Consider the following 21218-nt stretch of genomic DNA (forward strand, 5'->3'; position numbering starts at 1 on the left):
AGCATGACAAGGAATGGATGAAACCTCCCCCTTCCCATTCCTTCCATCAACGACTGGCAGGCAGAGGTGTAATAACTACCCAGCACACTTGTCCCCTGGATGGGGTGTGGCTCTGAGGTGCCCACATGATCCAGCAGGATTAAGTCTTAGTTACTCACACTGGTAACTAAGACTAAAACAAACCCTTCATCGCTGCCTCCCTTCCCCATTTGGCTTTCCTTCTTCCCACTGGGGTCTCCTGGGATCACCTTCCACATAAACTGTTTACACTTGAAACCTTGGCTCAGTGCCTGCTTCTCCGAGAACCCAAAGCAACACAAGACATATTTAAGTTGTGTTTTAGGGGGCAAAACTATGTGTGTGTAAAATTCGTAAGTTCATAAATTTCCATTCTGAGTGTGCAATAGTTTTGTGCGTTAGCCATATCCATGGAGTGGCTCTAGTCAACGTGCAGGGTGATCATCTTAGATTTCCTGCCTTAGGATAGAAGATAATTCTCATTTCCATTTATCAAACTAATTTCCTTCTGCAGATATCAAAAATTGCTTACGCCAGCCCACATCTCTAGTTAACAGAAATGGATTTGATGATCGATTAAATTATATTTTGATCTACTTAGGATCAGAATAATATAGCTATTTGAAAAAAATGTGTTAAAAAATACTAGTGGGAAAATACGTTGGCACTCCCCATGTTTGTCATGTCATTGCCAATTACGTGGGAAACAAATTCAAGAGGGAAATCTTTCATCCTGAAACTCATAATTGCTGGTGGATTCTGAGGTCCGAACAACTAACTTCAAAGCTGATTTTTGAGATCTAACCTATGAGTGTGTGGATGGAAATACTTGCTGAACTACACATGAAATTGCACTTGGAAAGCCAATTGATAAGTTCTTGTCTAACAGGAATGAGATGAAATGAGATACTGGAAAATCAGAGCAATACACCTAGTTTGAAAAACAGTGTTTTAATCCAGGAGAGATGACAGGTATAAAAAATATAAGAACTTGCTTATCTAAACTGTGCCTCATTTCTGCATCTGTGAAGGGGGATCACCTTGATGATTACTTGGATAGGTCTGGGGATTAATTTAGAAAAATAAAAATAAAGTCGTTATTAAAAGACATGCATTTTAAGATATAGAACTGCATAGACTCCTATGAAGATCTTCCTTACAGCAGTGTTTATGATAGCAAAAGATTGCAAACTACCTAATGCCCATCTGTAGAGGTGTGGCTAAATTCCGTATGGAGTTAATAAAGGAGGAAAGTAGGGGCTTCCCTGGTGGCGCCGTGGTTGAGAGTCCGCCTGCCGATGCAGGGGACACGGGTTCGTGCCCCGGTCTGGGAAGATCCGCGGCTGGGCCCATGAGCCATGGCCGCTGAGCCTGCGCGTCCGGAGCCTGTGCTCCGCAACGGGAGAGGCCACAACAGTGAGAGGCCCGCGTACCGCAAAAAAAAAAAAAAGGAGGAAAGTAGATCTACGTGTATCAACACTGAGAGATCGCTAAGGTTGCTAAGCAAAAAGAAAGTTACATTACAAAATACACATCTATATTTTTAAGACAAATAATATGTTTTTATAAAGATACATATGTATGTGTCTAAGAGTATGAGTGTGTGTATTGAATTTTAAAATTTTTTATTGTTTGTCTCCCCTACTAGACAGTACGTTCTATCAAATCAAGGGCTATGTTTTATACGTTATGTTCACTGCTATATGTACCTTCAGTGTCCTTAGCAGGAGCTCAGTAGTTATTTTTATTCATGTGCATATGCGTGCGTATGTTCCTCTTCTTTTTTTGTGGCAAAATATACATAAATATATTTTTTAAATATACTTAAATATGACGTAAATTTACCACTTTCACCCCTTTTAAGTGTACAGTTCAGTGGCATTAAGGACACTCACACTGTTGTGCAACCATCACCACCATGCATCTGCAGAATGGTTTTCATTTTCCTCAACCCAAACTCTGTACCATTAAACATTAACTCCCCTCACCCCACAGCCCCTGACAACCATCATTCTACTTTCTGTCTCTATGGATCTGACTACTCTAGGGACCTCCATATAAGTGGAACCATATGATATCTGTTGTTTTGTGACTGACTTATTTCACTTAACATCATGTATTGAAGGATCATCCATGTCTGAGCATGCAACACGTTTTTTTAAATCCATTTATCTGTTGATGGACACTTGGGTTGCTTTCACCTCTTGGCTATTGTGAATAATGCTACTATAAACATGAGTGTATATGTATCTGCTCAAGTCTCTGATCTCAATTCTTTTTTTTTTTTAATATTTATTTATTTATTCGGCTGCGTCGGGTCTTAGTTGCAGGACACAGAATCTTCATTGCTGCGTGCGGGCTCTTTTCGTTGCTACAGGCAGGCTCTTTTGGGTATACACCCAGAAGTGGAATTGCTGTGTGGTGTGGTAGTTCTGTTTTGAATTTTTTGAGGAACCACCATGATGTTTTCCCCAGCAGCTGCACCATTTTACATCCCCCCCAATAGTGTGAGGTTGCAATTTCTCCACATCTTTGACAACACTTGCTACTTTTTATGTTTTGATAATAGCCCTCCTAATGGGAGTAAAGTAGGCCATAGTTATTTTTTTGAATAAACAATATTTCTAAAATTAGAATGACTGTTTATTGCATGGCATCTTGTCTAAGGATATTAATATTATAGAAGAATACTTGTATCCTTCTGAGATACACTGTTTCAGTTCAATTCAACAGCAAGAGCATTAGACTTTCCATTTTCTACAGGATATCTAATAGACCCTAAGACAAAATATAATGCTAAACCCAAATTACTGCTTTAACTACGATAAATAATATCCGTTGTCAAAGAGAGACCAGACTGAAAGATCTTTCAAGATCCTGTCATATACATTCTCATTTATGGCATGTAACTAAATATTAAAATACAATGAGAAGCAATATTCATCCTCAGAAAGTTAAAACATAGAATTACCATATGACCCAGCAATTCCACTCCCAGGTATGTACCCAAAAGAACTGAAAAGAGGTATTCAAATAAAAACATGTAAACAAATGTTCATAGCAGCACTGTTCACAATAGCTAAAAGTTGGAAACAATACAAATGCCCACTGCGAATGAACAGAAAAACTTCCTGTAGGATATTCATACAATGAAATATTGTTCAGCCCTAAAAAGGAATGATACATGCTACGGCATGGATGCACCTTGAAAACACTATCCTAAGTGAAAGAAGCCAGGCAGAAAGGCCACACTATTATGATTCTGTTTAAAAGAAATATACAAAGAAGGTAAATCCATAGAGATGCAAAGCAGATTAGTGGTTGCTAGGGGCTGGGTGGAGAAGGGAGAGCGATTGCTCATTTGGGGTTATGAAAATGTTTGGAACCAGAGAGAAGTGATGGTTGCATAACATTGTGAATGCACTAAGTGCCGTTGAATTATACGCTTTTGGATGGTTAAAATGGTGAATGTTTTTCTACGTGAGTTTTTTACCTTAAAAAAAAAGTAACATGCCTTCACCTAGCAGTGAGGGTGGGCAAAGCACAAACAGTATGGAAGGGTATAAGGAACAAATTCTTCCTCCTCATGCTCCAGGTCCACTCTTTAGTGGTAATGACTGCCAACAGTTTCTTGTAAATCCTTCCAGAAAATATTGGTGCTTAATTTTTTTTCTTTTTACAGAAATTGGATCATATTCTATACACTGCTCTGCACCGTGCCTTTTCCGCTTAATGATATAGTTTAGTGAGTTCTCCATGTCACCGCGTTTAGCGCTGGCTCATTCATTTTAACAGTTGCGTGGCAGTATTTTATTGACTGAATGTACCTTAATTCGTTTGACTAGCCCTCTCCTGAGGGATGCTTAGGTTATTTACAGTTTTTGGCTACAGCAGACAGTACAGTTTTTGTGTTTTTTTTAAATTAATTAATTTATTTATTTTTGGCTGCATTGGGTCTTCGTTGCTGTGCTTGGGCTTTCTCTACTTTGGGCAAGCGGGGGCTACTATTCGTCGTGGTGCGTGGGCTTCTGATTGCGGTGGCTTCTCGTGTTGCAGATCACGGGCTCTAGGCATGCGGGCTTCCGTAGTTGTGGCACGCGGGCTCAGTAATTGTGGCGCACGGGCTTAGTTGCTCCATGGCATGTGGGATCTTCCCAGACCAGGGCTCGTACCCATGTCCCCTGCAATGGCAGGCAGATTCTTAACCACTGCGCCAGCAGGGAAGCCTGACAATACAGTTTTAAATATTGTTATTTAAAGATCTTTGTGCACAATGCAAACACATATGTCAGATAAATCTCCAAAACTGGACTTGCTGGGCGTTATGGACTATACTGTGACCCTAACTCCTGCCCCCTGCCAAATTCACATCTTGAAATCCTAACCCTCAATGTGTATTTGGAGAGAGGGTCTTTAGGGAGGTAATTAAGGTTAAATGAAGTCATCAGTGTGGGGCCCTGATCCAACAGAACTTGTGTTCTTTTAAGGAGAGGAAGAGAGTCCAGAGATTGCTTTCTTCCTCTGTGTGCACTTTTAGACACAGGGAAAAAATGTCACCTACGAGCTAAAAAGAGAGTTCTCACCAGAATCTAACCCCATCAGCACCTTGATCTTGGACTTCCAGCCTCCAGAACTGAGAGAAAATAAATTTCTGTTGTTTCAGCCAGCCACCCAGTCTGTGATATTCTGTTATGGCAGCCCGAGTAGACTAAAACACTGGGACAAAGGACATACACATTTTTAATTTGATAGATGGACCAAAATAATCCTCTGAAGTTTTGCTCCACTTGACCCTTCCACACACAGTAAACAAGGCTTGTTTCCCCTGTATCCTCACCGGCACTGGGTATAATCACACTGTTTAATCTTTGTCAATCTGAGAGACACAAAAAATGTATGTATGTAACTTAATGTATGCTTGAAATTGAGATTTTTTTCCAAATGAGCGTGTGACTTTTAGAGTGAATCCTTTATCCTCCCTCTCCATCCCTGGAAGCCCATTATGTGGTATTACATGAAAGCTTCTCCAACTCCACAGGGACGTTTCAAGTAATTTTCTTATTCACTTTCCATTTCCTCTTGCTTCTTTAATAATTCATGAGTTGAAGTGGCTATAAAAGAAATAAAGGTAAGAGAGCATTATTGGGAGGGTCTCTTATATTTGGTAGTAAGATATGTAATTCACTGTGATTTGGAAAAATGAGCTATAGGTCATATAATATTATAGATGAACGTAAGTTTCCACTAGAGTCAAATTTTCTCAACTGCCTGATTGCCATGTGAAATGTATTTGAACAGTTTTAGAACAGAAGTTGTTATTACATGTGTCCACAGACTGATAGAAGTAGGAATGAGGGAGACGTGCAATTTTTTTTCTCTGAGACATGTTGAGCTAACTTCTTACTGATCATTCTTCTTTCTTCTTGGGAGTACAAGGATGTGTCACCAGGACACTCTGCTCCAGGGGCTCCCAGGTGCCCCATTTGAATTATACATCCCCTGTGCCTATCCTCCAGGTGCTTGCATTCCAGCCAAATGAAAAAGGTTGGGCTACAATGACATATATTGATTAGAAAACACACCCACACACCCGTGGACCACTGGATTATGAATGATGCCCCTGACTTGTACCCCAGTGTTAAATGTTGATGGAACGAGTAAATGTATGTATGTATGAATGAATGGCAAAAATACCAATTAGTTAAGTATCCAGATGTTTCTTGGGAAGGATGTTATTTTGGCCAAGAGGCTGAGCACAGCTTTTGATCTTCATAGCATTCAAAGTCATGACCTTGTAGCCACACTGGCAAATTTCGTGGCTTGAACAGATGGAACAATCAAGCCAACCTATGAAAAACTGAAGTATTTTACACATATATACCCTCACACGAAGTGAATTACGATTTGAGAAGCTGGATAGCGATGATATCTTATTACTCACTGTTTTTTAGCCGTTAATTCACAGATGTTGATTAATCATTGACCACTCATGATTGTGTGTTTTCTGATTCAGTTCTAGAACTTTGAACAAGGTCAGTAACCTTGTGTTGCTGTGGTCATAGTACCTTGCTAATTACTGAGAGTGAATAATTATGTCAAATATTTTCTAGAGCACTAAGAAATGGCTTTCAGGATATCTTAAATTTGTTATATGGGTTAGTTTTAAAACAGATCGGGGCTACAAATTTGAAACTATTCCACTGGCATGATGTCTACGGGGGCGGGGGTGTGTGTGGTGTGTGTGTTTGTTGTTTGTTTGTTTGTTTGTTTGTTTTGGTAAGTGGTAACCTCGGCAATTTCTATTTGTGGCACGTGGTGTGTGGCCTCTCAGAGCTCTATGCTATACTCTCTGACTCCGTTTTCCTTGCTATGCAATGAGTTCATTTGTCCTCAGCCTGCAAATTTCAGTTGGCTTTTTTTCCCTTCTGCCAAACGAATATGGAAATTGCCCCCCTCCCATTACTTTGGCCACATTTTTCAAAGCTTATCAGACCAGCCCCAAACTCCAGCATAACTCTATAACTTAAATTATTCAAAATTTTCTTGAATGAGATGCCTTTTAGACTGGATACATGACAACAATAAGGGAAAAACTTGGCACATTTTGTCTCGCATTTTACTGTAGAAAAGGCCCTGGTGGCTTAGCTTACACATGTCTGGAGACAAAATTTGCCTTTCTGCATCTTTGTGAGGCAGTCAAAGCATGATGTGCAAGTCCAAAATATATTTAGTTCTGTCTGTAGCAATTCTTTTTAAAAAATATTTATTAATTTATTTGGCTGCGACGGGTCTTAGTTGCGGCATATTGCCACGTGCGGGATCTTCATTGCAGCATGCAGGATCTTTGATTGCAGCATGCGATCTCTTAGTTGTGGCATGTGGGATCTTAGTTCCCTGACCAGGGATCGAACCCTGGCCCCCTGCATAGGGAGCATGGAGTCTTAGCCACTGGACCACCAGGGAAGTCCCCGTAGCAATTCTTTTGTTGAAGATGCTTGCCACGAAACACCCTGGAGGGGGATTGGGTGGAAGAATAATAGACTAGGGTGTTGCTTGAATGGGGCAGGCAGAGCACTGCCTAAAGGAATAAGTGCTGAAGAAGTGATTTTACTTTATAAAACATTCAAATCTGAAGTCACGGGGACTATCTTGTTCTGTTGTGTATGTGTTTAAGTAATACATTTATAGCATAAAACTATTTTTCAAACAGTTCAAAAGGGTATAAAATGAAATGAAAGTCTCCCTCCTTCATGGATTTCTAATACTTTTGTTTTCCTCCCCAGACTTTTGTCAGTTTCTTGTAGACCCCTTTAGAGAAATTCTACATTTATGCAGGTACACACATACACACACAAGTGATAGCATATTATAACAAAATTGTCCACTTTGTTTTCTCTGTTTTGTTTTTGCATAATAATATAGTAATTCAACAGACATTTATTGGGCACCTAATATATGCTGGATCCTGTTCTAAGTACTCAGGATAGAACAATGAAGAAAAAAACTATGTTGGTTTTCTATTGCTGAATAACAAATTACCACAAGTTTAGTAGCTAAGAACAACAGACATTTATTAGCTCTCAGTTTCAGGGCATCAAGAGTCTGGGCACTACTTAGTTGAGTTTTCTGCTTCAGGCTCTGGCCAGGCTGCAATCAACATGTCCGCAAGGCTGTGTTCTCATCTGAAGGCTCAGTTGGATTCTTCATCTGCTTCCAAGCTCGCTCCAGTTGTTGGTAGAATCATTTCCTTTTGGTGCCTGGACTGAGAGCTTCAGGTTTTCAACTGGCTTTTGGTCAGAGGTGCTAAGTTCCCAATTGCCAGCCTCAAACAGTTCACAAATGGCAGCTTGCTTCTTCAAGGCCAGCAGGAGAGTGAGAGTGGATCCACTAGCAAAACAGTCTTATATTATGGAACGTAATCACGGGAATGACAGCCCATCACTTTGTCACATTCTGTTGGTTAGAAACAAGTCACCTGGGACTTCCCTGGTTGTCCAGTGGGTAAGAAGCCGTGCTCCCAATGCAGGCCCGGGTTTGAGCCCTGGTTGGGGAACTAGATCCCACATGCATGCCGCAACTACGAGTTCGCATGCTGCAACTAACACTCCATGTGCCGCAACTAAGAAGCCTGCATACTGCAACTAAGAGTCAGCATGCCACAACTAAAGATCCCACATGCCTCAACTAAAAAACATGCCACAACAAAGATCCTGCATGTTGCAACTAAGACCTGGTGCAGCCTAAATAAATAAATAAATAAATAAATAAATAAATAAATAAATATACATATATATATATATAAAAGAAACAAGTCACAGGTCCCATCCGCATGTAAGAGGAAGGAATTAAACACCAGTAAGTGGGGATTGTGGGTGGGGGCATGCGTCTTAGAGTCTGTCGCCTCACGAACCAAGCCCCTGCGGTCATGGAGCTTACATTATAGTAGGGGAAGACAGACAACAAAGGAATAGACAGATAAAGGTTGCAAATAAATGCTAAAGCAGAACAATAAATCTGGCTAAATGGAACAGAAGTGAAGGGTGCAGTCAGGGCAGGCCTCTCAGAGGCAGCAACATGGGAGCAGAGACCTGAAGGAAGTGAGGAAGCTGCAGAGAGCTAATAGAAGTGGGCTCCAGCCTGAGACAGCAAGTGCACAGGCCCTACCTTGTGGATTTGCTGGAGAGTTCTGTAAGTCGGCAGACTGGCGTTGCTGCAAGCCATCGCTCAGGTGGAAGGACACAAGCCCAGAGAGGAGATGGGATCAGATGGGATAGGACCTTGTGGGTGTAAGGATCTCTGAGCAAGAGGCAGAGCTATTGGAAAATTGGGGGCAGAGGAGAAACGTTGTTTGGCTTACCTTTGCGAAAGATCACATGGTTCCTGGGGTGAGAACAGACTGAAGGGAGGCGTCGGCGGAAGCAGGGAGACCAGTTTGCAAGCTGTTTTAATCATCTCGGCAGGAAACAATGATGGTTTGGATGGAAGTGGCGCTGGTGTGTTTCCTGGAAAGTAGGCGGATCTAGTCTGAGGTGGAGCCTGCAGCACTGAGGGTGGAATTGATGCGCGGTGGGAAGGAAAGAGAAAGGTTAAGGGTGATGGCAAGGATTTGGGCCTGAGCCACTTGAAGAATGGTGTCACCATTTACTGAGATGCAGAAGACAGTGGGAGGAATGGGTTTGGACAGAAAAAATCTAGAGTTTGATTTTATTATACACTTGAAGGCGAAGGATATAGTCAACTTCATTTTTCTTTTCTTTTTTTTTTTTGCTGTAAGCGGGCCTCTCTCACTGTTGTGGCCTCTCCCGTTGCGGAGCACAGGCTCCGGACGCGCAGGCCCAGCGGCCATGGCTCACGGGCCCAGCCGCTCCGCGGCACATGGGATCTTCCCGGACCGGGGCACTTCATATTTTTAAAAGTTCACTCTGGTTGCTGTGACATGTTGGATTGAGAAGTTAAAGTGTGGATGGCTCTGAGACAACAATTGGAATGGTATTGTGGCAGCCCAGGCAACGAGTGTTGGTGGCCCGGGCTCAGCAGAATAGGGTGGGAGGAGACGGAACTGAATGGACTTTCAGTGTGTCCTGGAGGTAAAATGGGGCAGGTCTGGAGGTTGTCTCAAGGTAGTAGGAATGGTTTTGTTGCAGGGAAGACCACACTTATCTGATGGGCATAAAGCAGAAGGTGACTATCAAAGTAGAACAACAGCAAGAGTAAAACTGGATTCTCCACAGGGGCTTTGGAAACTTCTTTCATGAACAAGTGTCTTAGTCCAGGCTGCTATAACAGAATGCCACAGAAAACCACAAGGTGGCTTATAAGCAACAGAGATTTATTTCCTGCAGTTCTGGAGACTGAAAGCCTAAGGTTGGGGTTCCAGCATGGTCAGGTTCTGGTGAGGACCCTCTTCCAGGTTGCAGACTGCCAATTTCTCGATGTATCTTCATATGGTGGAGAACAGAGGGAGGAAGCTAGTTCTCTCATGACTCTTTAAGGGCACCAATCCCATTCGCGAGGGCTCCACCCTCATGACCTCATCTATTCCTAATTGTATACTCAACTCCCCCCCACCCCCCAACCCCAGACTCCTATACCATCACATCAGGGAGTAGGGTCTGGGAGAACATAAACATTCAATCCATAATATTCTTCCCCTGGATCCCCCACATTCATGTCCTTCTCACACACAAAATACATCTGCTCAAAAGTCTTAAACTCATTCCAGCATCAACTCTAAAGTCTAAAGTCCAAAGTCTCATCTAAATATTATCCAAATCAGGTATGGATGAGACTTGAGGTATGATTCATCCTGAGGTTGATTCCTTTCTAGCTGTGAACTTGTGAAACCAAACCAATTATGTGTTGCTAAAATACAATGACGGGACAAGCATAGGACAGACATTCCCATTCTAAAAGGGAGAAACAGGGAAGAAGGCAGGGGTGATGGGTTCCGAGCAAGTCCAGAACCCAGCAAGCCAAACTCCATGAGATCTTAAAGCTCCAGGATAACCCTCTTTGGTTCCATGCTCTCCCCTCCAGGCCCACTGGGGCAGAAATCCCACCTTTCTGACCCACTGGGGCAGTGGCCCCACCTCCACCGGGGTGGAGGTGCTGCCTCCAGAGCCCTACTAGGCAAGAGTCGGCCCCCAGGACTCTGCTAGGAAGCCCCATCCCCACAGCTCTGGGCAGCCCTGCCCGTCCGGCTCTGGGCAGAGGCTGTCTAGCCTGGTAGAAGCAAGGCAATGGTCTTATTTTCTGAAACCAAGGAGGCAGCCCTGATGATCTCTGAATCGCCTTTGGGGTCACTCTTCTCTCGTCTTGAAGAATAGCACATGATCTCACCAAATAGCTCTACGGTCTCATCCTGTAAAATCCACAAAGTTTGACAGCCTTCCTTCATTCCTTCCTATTTCCTTCACCTTCAGTTTAAATTGGCAGTTTTCCTCCTGGGGTGTCAGCCATATCCTTACTCATTTCCTGATGCCCCAAATGGTCACTTGGCCATATCCTTAGTGTTCTCATTTTCTGCAATATGGATAGGCTGAGAATTTTCCAAATCATTAAGTTCTACTTCCCTTTTGCTTAACAGTCTGTCTTTAAGTCATTTCTCTCTTCTTGAATTTTACTATAAGCATCCAGGAAGAGCCAAGCCACACCTTCGACACTTTATTTTAGCAATCGCTTCAGTTAAATACCCAATTTCATCGCTTGCAAGTTCTACCTTCCACAAAACACTGGAACACAAACACAATTCAGCCAAGTTCTTTACCACTTTATAACAAGGATTGCCTTCCCACCAGTTTCCAATAACATGTTCCTCATTTCCATCTGAGACCTCACCAGAATGGCATTTACCATTCATATTTCTACCAACATACCCTACATGACTACTTAGGTATCCCCAAAGAAAACTGAGACTTTCTCTACAGATCTCTTTTCTTTGACCTCTCATCAGAATGACCTTTAAAGGCGGAATTCCCTGAAAGTCCAGTGGTTAGGACGCTGCGCTCTCATGGGTTCAATCCCTGGTCAGGGAACTAAGATCCTGCAAGCCATGCGGCCAAAAAAAAAAAAAAATTACCTTTAAAGGGCCTTTCATGGCAGTATAAACTTTTCTACCATGCACCTCCAAACTTCCCCAGTCTCTACCCATTTCCCAGATCCAAAGCTGCTTCCACATTTTTAGGTATTTGTTAGAGCAGCACCTCCACTTCCTAGCACCAATGACCTATATTAGTCAGGGTTCTCCAGGGAAACAACCGGGAGGATATATATATTATCTATTATTTGGATTTGTTATCTATGTAATATATATCCATATAGAGAGATTTATATGGAGATCTATTATGAGGAATTGGCTTATGCAGTTGTGAAGGCTGAGAAGTCTCATGATCTCCTGTCTGCAAGCTGGAGACCCAGGAAAACCAGTGGTGTAATTCAGTCCAAGTCTGAATGCCTGAGAACCAGGGTCGCTAATGATATAAATCCCAGTCCAAGCTGGAAACGATGAGATGAGATGAGATGTCTCAGCTGAAACAGCAAGGTGTGAAAAACGGGGTGAATTCCTCCTTCCTCTGCCTTTTGTCCTATTCAGGCCCTGAACCCGTAGGACTCCAAAACTGGATGGTGGTGATGGCTGCACAACTCTGTAAATTTAGGAAAAGTTATTAAATTGTACGCTTAAAATGAGTGAATTTTATGGTATAGAAATTATAGTATAAAGACTTTAAACACACACACACATGCATACACACACAGATACTCTCACTCCAAAGATCCCAGAATGCACACAATTTGAGCAATATTTTTTCTAAAAGTTAGGAATGGGAGAAACTTCCATTGCACGGAACAAGATACAGGCTTCCACACTGCATGTTATTTTGAAGTCTCATTGAAATGCAATTCCCTACTTGGAATCCTCTTTGTACTCACAAAGGAGGAAACAAACATGGTACAATGGTGTATATTCTGTGCAAAAAAGAGAAAGTTGTAAATGGTACCTAAGCCCAAGATTATTAATACCTGGGCAAATACTTCATTTGCTAAACGCAGAAGATACTAATAACTATAACTATGTGACTATTATTCATGGTTTTGTGAACTCTGGAGTAATATAATCACACACTGATTTAATTACAATGACAATTATTAATAACACCATGTAGTAGTATGTATCTGCAATTCCCCTTCTGTTTTATTCAAGTTAATAAATCAACAAAATTGTACTTAAATTTGCCTGATTCTTGGGCAACTTGCTTTTCATTTATCTACTCAATTTTTACTCTGCAGAATCTTGATGTTTCTGTAAATCTTGCAAGTTGAGACCAGCTCAGTATTTTCCCCCCTAAGAGTAAGAATGCTGAGAATGAATAGGACGTTATATTATGCAGGATAATGTCTGGTGGGTTTTTTTTAAATTAATTAATTAATTTGGTTACACAGCGTCTTAGTTGCAGCAGGCGGGCTCCTTAGTTGTGGCATGTGGACTCTTAGTTGTGGCATGCATGTGGGATCTAGTTCCCTGGCTGGGGATCAAACCTGGGGCCCCTGCATAGGGAGCATGGAGTCCCAACCACTGCGCCACTGGGGAAGTCCCCAATGTCTGGGTTTTTGGCTCATCAGTTTAATGAAGGTGGTTTTAAAGAATGTAATGTTCTAAATAGCAAAATGAAAAGGTTGAGTAATCAAAATTTATTATTGAAATTAGTGTAGTCTTTCTCTTTGGTCGCAGTAGTAGATTACTTTGAGACAAAACATTGAGATTTGTTGTGGAAAGTGAATATATTTTTGTGTATTTAAAATTCCCTATTGTTTTAGACTGGATGGTTTTTGAGGAAACTTCCAGAAGAGATACTTTATGATTCTATATACATTCAACACTCATTTACATTGCCTTATCATCCTGCACACAAAGTAAATTCCTGCCTCAGGGCCTTTGCACTTGCTGATTTGCACTTGCTATTCCCTCTGTCTGATGTGTCATTCCCTAGATGGTCATGGTCCACTCCCTCACTTAAGTCCCTGATCAAATATCACTTCCTCAGAGCAGCCTTCCCTGATTAGCCCATCTAAAAATAGCACACCGTCACTATCCTTTTAGCTTGCTTTCTTTCTCTTCACAGCACTTAGCCACTGTCTGACCTTATATGCTTGGCAGGGACATCGTCAGTATTGTTCATTGCTATATCTCCAGACTTTGGCACATAATAATTGCTCAAGACGTGTTTGTTGAATTAACTGAATGAATTTTAATTTGACTTTAAATATTTACCTTTTTTTGCCTCCCTAATCAGACAGTAAATTCATGGAAGGCAGCCAAAGGCCCTGGTTGCTTATTTATCTTCTCTAAAACAATTAGCTCAGCTCTGCAAGGATGCTAAACATTCAACCAAGATTTACTGAATGAATGCCTTGAAACATGGACATGTGACACGGCTAACCAGTCAGCGTTACCTGCAGGTGAACAAGAACAGTGATGTCTTGCCTTACAGCCCACATTTTACAAATTACTTTTATGTATATTAACTCATATGATCATTTTGGTAATACTTTAGTAGTTCTGAAGGTTTGCCTGAAGAAACAAGCATTCAAAAATAACAAATGTTAATTTCCGGCGTGTACTATTGCTAATTCTGAATACTATTTTTTTTTTTTGGTTTAAATATCATTTAATGTGTTCTTGGACATCTGAAAAACTATTTTAAAAGACTGAATAAGATTTAAAATAAATAAGGAAATAAGTAAAAATAAGAAAGACTGTCTTGAAACATATATATGCATGGAGAGATTTTTCGAAGAGTGTTTATCAAAGTCTTCATGGTAGTTATTTCTACATGGTGGGATCTTAGTATTACTTTTTTTTGGCTTTGCATTTTTCTCACTTGAATGTTTAAAACAAATTTGAAGTCATGAAAAGAAACTTTTTTCTATACAATGCTTTATTTTTAATTTGCCAGTGTGAAGGGCATAAAAATATCACTACTCATTTTCCTGGCTATGTAATTCTCAGGACATAGCAAATTTCATTCTGAGAAAACTTTTAATACTGATTTATAGTAAAGCAACAACAAACATAGAACGAACCAAAATTCTTTAGGGTTTTCGGTGTGTTTTCCATATTTATGCCCATGTTATTCTCTGAGCAAGAAAAAAGGTAGAGCAATGCTTCGTAATTTGTTAATTTTTCATCTTTGCCAAAAAAACCTTTCCAGGAAATTGCGCTCCCCAAATAGGCCAAAATCGGGCGTTAGGGGCTCATTCTGGACTTTGGACCAACCTTAGAGGGCACACATGAAACGTACTAACTTATTTTCCGTTTTTCTCTTGATGATTTAAAACACTTAAAATCCCTGTCTTTTCCCCACAGGAATTGGGAAGATATGCAAATAACCACTTTGTGGAAAATCTCTGCTGATGCCAACAATATGGTCCTCAAATTAGGCTTAAAAGGTTTTGGGTTTTCTTTCATTCTGAAGTAAGAAGGGTTTTTCATGGTTGCTGGTGCACCTTTGGGCAAGTGAAGTTTCTTTACACGCTGAACACCTTGTGTCTGTCTCCCTGCCGGTGCGTCTGCGCGTGTTTCTGTGCGCAAGTCTGCATAAAGTCGGTTTGGGGTGTGTGACGGTGGTTTTGAGCCCATGGTTTACGCACTCTACGAAGAAGCGCGTCCAGCCCTGTAGGTGGGCACAGGTTTCTCCAGTCTCGGGGTCGTGTAGGGGGACCCTCCGCCAAGGCCTGCGGCTCCCAACCCCAGCCAGGGCGCGGCAGAGCGGGCGCAGGGAGTAGTGGGATGGCCCGGCAGCCTGCGTCCAGGCAGGGTCCGGGACACATGCTCGGGTGGCGAGGGGGCGCATTTTCTCCCCTCTGGAACACTGCTTAGAGCGGAGATCTCGGGAGGGGTCGGAGAAGCCCAGGGGGTCCCGGCGCTGCAGACTGGGGGAGGGGACAGTGGGCGGGGCGGCACCTCCCACAATCCATTCCCTGCGGAGGGGGCGGCGACCTCCGTCCGGCCCCACCCAGCCTCAGGGACCGGGAAACTGGGACCGGAGGCGGCACGCGCATCAGGGGCGCCTGGACGCCCAGGTGCGTGCTACCCTCTCCCTAGCCGGCGCCGGGACGGTTGGGCCGGGCGGTTTCAGCCCCAGACACACCTTCCCGCGGCCTCTGTGACGCACCGCGCGGCCTCTGGGGCTGGACCGGCGGCGCGGCGCGCGCGGTGGGGGCGGGGCGGGGGCGGGGCGTGAGGGGCGGACCCGGCAGCGGCCCCGCCCCGGGGCCGGAGGAGCAAGGACGCTACGGAGCAGGCGCGTCCCGCCGCCGTCGCTGCCGCTGCCGCCGCCGACGATCACCCTTCTCCAGAGCCGCCGCTGCAGCCGCCATTTGCACGGGGACCCCGGTGACAGGGGCTCGGCAGAGGGGCGGAGGGAGGGGGGGAGGGCCCGCGGAGCCCCCGAGGGCGGGAGCGACGCCGCCGGCGCCGGCCGGGCTCACAGCGCGACCGCGCCGCCCGCGGCGGGCCGGGAGCAGCAGCAGCAGCAGCAACAGCAGCAGCAGCAGCAGCAACAGCAACAGCAGCAGCAGCCGCCGAGGCCGGGCGTGCGCCTGAGGCGCGGCGGCGGCGGCGGCGGCGGCCCTGCGGGCAGCCAGGAGGGGCGGGGGCAGCGGCCGCCGCCGTTTGATGGATCCGAGGATCGCCTGGTTCCAGCCAGAGCAGCTCGGACCGTCCAACAGTCTGTGGATGCAGATCTGGGAGACGACCCAGGGACTGAGGAACCTCTACTTCAACCACCACTGTCACAGCAGCGGCGGCGCGAGCGGCGGCGGCGGCGGCAGCAGCACGGCCACCGGCGGGAGCGGCAGCAGCACCGGCAGCCCGGGCGGCGCGGCCCCGGCCCCGTACCCGGCCGGCATGTACCGTTCCGGGGAGCGCCTGCTGGGCGGCCACGCGCTGCCGGCAGAGCAGCGGGACTTCCTGCCCCTGGAGACGACCAACAACAACAACCACCACCACCAGCCCGCGGCCTGGGCCCGCCGGGCTGCCGCGGGCCCCTCGGCGTCCCCGTCCCCCTTGGCGTCCTCGTCCCCGCACTCCTCGGCCGCCATCCCCGCCGCGGAACCCGCCGACCCAGCTTCGGGCAGCAGCAACAAGAGGAAGCGCGACAATAAGGCCAGCACCTACGGACTCAACTACAGCCTGCTGCAGCCCAGCGGAGGGCGGGCCGCGGGGGGCGGCCGGGCCGACGGCAGCGGGGGCTTGTACAGCGGGACCCCGTGGAAGCGGAGGAACTACAACCAGGGAGTCGTGGGGTGAGTGGTGGCCCTGCGGCCTGGCGGCCTGGCCCTTGCACACGCGCAGCCGGGCACACGCCCACAGAAGGGGGATTGGGGGGGAGCCTGGGTGAGGCCACCCCCCTCTGCCTACCTTCGTTACTGGTCCTCAGGGGGCTGATGGCCATCGCTCCATCCCTCCGCCATCCATACCTTCTCCCAACCTTGGTTAGCGGTCCACAGCTTTCCCCCCTCCCCCTCAGCTCCACGCCTTTTCTGGACATCCCCTCAGCCATCCACACCCTCCCCTCACCTCCCTTAGTCATCCACATCCTCCTTTTTAACCCTCCACACCTTCCCTGGACCCCCCCGTTATCCATCCAGTCTTTCCTCCCATCCCCCCTAGTCAAAGACACCTTCCCTCTATTCCCTCTCCAGCCCTCTAGCCCTCCCCACCCTGCTCGCCATCATCACACCCCAAAATGAAGTCGCTTAGCACAGGCAAATCATTCATTCCCTGAGAACGTTCCTGTGTTAGTGCCTTTTGACGGTACAGGACTTGGAGGTGCTTTTCTTGCCAAGAATAGAAACATCCAGAAAGCTCCTCCCCCTCCCCCAATCCCAAACAGGAATCCGTGTCAGCCCTGAAAGGCTTTGCCTGCTATTGACCCTTGGCCCATTTCTTTATTTTTTATTTTTAAAACTTTCTTATATTAGCGATGCCTTGCTTTGTGGGGAGTGAGGAATGGGGTGACAGTTAAGTTTAGGCTGATGGAGATGGTAAGCTCTTCTTCTCAGGCGGATAGAACTTTCTAGGAGTTCATGGTCCTTGGCCCCAGTTTCTCCCTGTAAAGTTGTCATCCTGGCAGAGACAGCCAGTGCTTTTCATTCTAGGGGGTAACTTTATGCTAATGAATGAATGTTGCACCACTAATGACTTTCTGTTTAAAGTTCAGCTGTTACAAAATGGAATCTTACCTGACCCCTAGTGAATTATGTACATAAACAGGGACTGTTTCCAGCTAGATTTCCCTTCTGGAAGAGCCCCTGTGCTGGAATAGATTATAGAGTCCTTTTTAAAAATTTCTGTAAAATAAAGCTTTTGGGCCGTGTGTGTGTGTGTGTGTGTGTGTGTGTGTGTGTGTGTGTATGTGTGTGTGTGTGTGTGTGTTTAGCTTGAGTATGGAGAATGAGCTTTAAAATTGCTTTTCATTTTTCAGATCCTGTTTTACATTGTGGGCTACAGTAGGCAAATGAAATCACCATTAGTAGTCCTTTGTGAAACCTTTTCTTAGATTCATCCATTCAGATCTGCCCTGCTTTGGCAAGCAGAGAGAGTTCTGTGTACCTTTTTGAAGGTCTGGGTAAAATGAGTTGGTGGGTTCCATCTGCTTCTAGTGGGCTGGTGTCTGCTGTATGCTACTATTACAACTCCCACCTTTTATGGAAGATGTAGTCAAGCATTTTAGGACTGGCATTGGGGTACATATCAAACCTGTCCTCACTTTCCAGAGGGGAACCTTTTTGGGTTTAGTCCTCTGTTGCTAAGCTTCAAGGGCGCTCTCCATGGTCATCTCGTTTTAATAAAAGGCTCATGGTTCCATCCTGTTAGCATTTCCAAGATGAAGCATAAACCTGTGGTTTAGTGACAAGCAAATTGATATTGAGGGATTCTGGTAGTTTCATTTCACAGGAATAAGCTCCAGTTAAGTAATCACTGTAAACTAAAATCTTGAAGTTCCCTAGTTTCATTTTACTGAAGCTTCTGCATATGTATGTAGCAATGATAACATTATAAATCCAAAATGCTGGCTTGCCTCTCTTTTTGATAGATTAGAAATTCTCCTCTCTTTCACTTGCTATTTAATGTTGAGGATACTGTAAAAGGCTCACATTTGAACTTAGGTAGAAGCAAGATGTTCTTGGTCCTGATTCAAATATTATATTGTCCTCAAAGGGATTAAGGAGAGGAATTTCCATTTCCCAGAGGGATTACTGTTTAAAAACTGATTGTAAACCTGTCTTAAAACTGCTTATCGCTTCATCAGACTTTCCATTCTTTCGCCTCCTTCTTTAGAGGATGTCAGCAGTTAAATTTTTTAAATTTTATTAAGCGGTTCCTAAGAGTGTTTTTGTAAAAGTGTCTGGGTGCTTAAAAATTCTTGTTGTGATTTACGGATCCTTATTTCTTGACTTTTACAAAAGTTTTGCTTTTTTTAATACAGGTATTTTAAAAAATCTGATTTCAGAGTGCACCTCAATGTTACGCTATTCTGAGATTAAATACAGTAAAACTATTCTGAGTTCTTGGGATGACTGACATTTAGCTAACAGATTAACAAATCGTGGTGGTCCCTGGCCTCTGAACTGACATGACTGTCCAGATAGGGAGAGGAAGAAAAAGCACATGAACAGTGGACTGGAACTGTGGGACAGCTGTATACACACTCTGTCTCACATGTTTGATCTCTCTGTGTTCTTTGTTTTGGCCAGACTGGTTGACTTACTCCCTGAACACTCCAAGATCCAGTTCAAAATCCTGACTTTGTTGCCCAGGTTCATGATTTTTTTGGTTCTTCCTCTGAAATCTTGTAGTACTTGTTTCATGCTCTTGGTATAGCTTGCTTATGTTTGATTTTCCTTTTATGTATATGTTTTCTCTTACCCACTAGGTCACTAGTTAAGATGAAATTTCTTTTTTTTAAATTGAGGTAAGATGGAAATTTCTTAAATGTAGAATAAGATGTTTGGATTTCATCCCGAAGTTTTCATGGTTCTCTTTCAAAATTAAAACTCACCTGGGCTTACCATCTCAGCCTTCTCTGTGTACCCCAGATCCAGGGAAGAGTTTGTTTGCTTTTATTTTCTTTTTTTTTTTTTTTGCGGTACGCGGGCCTCTCACTGTTGTGGCCTCTCCCCTTGTGGAGCACAGGCTCCGGACGCGCAGGCTCAGCGGCCATGGCTCACGGGCCCAGCTGCTCCGCGGCACGTGGGATCTTCCCGGACCGGGGCACGAACCCATGTCCCTGCATCGGCAGGTGGACTCTCGACCACTGCGCCACCAGGGAAGTCCATAGACTTATTCTTTTTTACTTAATGATTTTAATAGCTGTGTATTATTCTGTCTAGTGGTTACATCATATTTTACTTAAACTCATCCCTATTTTAAGCATTTTATATTTCAATACATTGTTCAATATTCTTTGTGACTATGAGTTTCTCTATAGTTTGGATTATTTAGGTTAGAATCTTTTTTTTTTTTTTTTTGCGGTACGCAGGCCTCTCATTGTTGTGGCCTCTCCCGTTGCGGAGCACAGGCTCCGGACGCGCAGGCTCAGCGGTGATGGCTCACGGGCCCAGCCGCTTCGCGGCATGTGGGATCTTCCCGAACCGGGGCACGAACCCGTGTCCCCTGCATCGGCAGGCGGACTCTCAACCACTGCACCACCAGGGAAGCCTTCTTTTTTTCTTTATAAAGTTGCTTTCACTTATTCTGTTTCTTGGAATTCATCCCCTTTCAGCGCTGGCTATGATGTAGGACGAGTCCGCCTGCCGCTTCTGGTTGTCCGTGAAAATGAACTTTAAGCCCTTTGCTTTTCAGAGATTTAATTGTTGATCATAATGGAGAAAGAGGAGATGCCAAAAGGTACCAAACATGGGAAACTTTGGCAGATTCAGAGTCCTTGGTCCTGCGTCCAGGTGTCCAGAAACTTCTTGTGGAAGGTGCTTGGCGCTTGTCCAAGCTCATGAGGATAGGCTTGTGTTGGCTGCACTGCCAACTCTGTAGATATTTTTTCAAGGCTTGGATGACTTGTTCAAAACAACGTTTTAGAGTATGAATTTGACTGTGGGACATCAAGAAGTCCCTGGTGGGAAACTTGGGTTGAAGGAATAATTTCTTGAACTGGGATGATGCGTATGGGAATGGGAAGGAGTGAATGTGAAAGGTACCACAAGGTAAGAATGGAAAAGATTCTGACTCCCTTCATGGATTTAATAACAGCTTTGAATTTGAGTGACTAGGGTAATGTTCGTGTTATTGTTGAAAATAAGGGTTATGACTGTTGGTTTGGAGCAAAAGGTATGGTGCTGTTTAGATAGAACTGTCTAGCAGGGAGATGAAATTTTGGGGCTGAGATACAGTCATCTTTACTGCAGTGGGGCAGTGTCCTTTCTTATGTGTGTTGTACGCTGTATCGTAGTAAGTCCGAGATGTTAACGCTATTCTTTGGCCCTGGCCTTATGGCCTCTTTCTGACTGTTTCTACACAGTATGATCAGTGGGATTGGTGTTAGTGCTGGGCTCCAAAGCGATCAGGCAGATTAACATGAAAGAATTTAGAGGCCTTATTCCAAGGGTTTGCTCTAAGTATAATTTCTGTGCATTTGCAAATGTAGCCCACAGTAATTCTTCACTGAACTAGGACCTTCAGGCTG

At 44.5% G+C, this 21218-nt stretch overlaps 2 protein-coding genes across 4 annotated transcripts in view; both read left to right on the forward strand.

The window, feature by feature from the left end:
* HEATR3 (HEAT repeat containing 3) overlaps positions 1-15032 on the forward strand; it is a 66576-nt gene extending 51544 nt beyond the window's left edge. Inside the window, exons 13-14 of one of the 2 annotated variants that reach the window (XR_010939026.1) lie at positions 13809-13974; positions 14882-15032. Coding sequence is in view for 1 of the 2 variants with exons in the window: in XM_067718921.1 (XP_067575022.1) it covers positions 13809-13895 (87 nt within the window). In the remaining variant the exon portion in view is untranslated. Of the gene's footprint in view, positions 1-13808; positions 14120-14881 lie in introns of those variants that run through there. The other variant, XM_067718921.1, reaches the window with a different exon arrangement.
* A 974-nt stretch (positions 15033-16006) lies between these two features.
* TENT4B (terminal nucleotidyltransferase 4B) overlaps positions 16007-21218 on the forward strand; it is a 61452-nt gene continuing 56240 nt past the window's right edge. The window contains exon 1 of one of the 2 annotated variants that reach the window (XM_067721383.1): positions 16007-16821. In XM_067721383.1, coding sequence (XP_067577484.1) covers positions 16193-16821 — 629 coding nt within the window. In that variant the 5' untranslated portion in view covers positions 16007-16192. The remainder of the gene's footprint in view (positions 16822-21218) is intronic. The other variant, XM_067721382.1, reaches the window with a different exon arrangement.

The sequence above is a fragment of the Pseudorca crassidens genome, chromosome 20, assembly GCF_039906515.1.
Source record: "Pseudorca crassidens isolate mPseCra1 chromosome 20, mPseCra1.hap1, whole genome shotgun sequence".
Lineage (NCBI taxonomy): Eukaryota > Metazoa > Chordata > Mammalia > Artiodactyla > Delphinidae > Pseudorca > Pseudorca crassidens.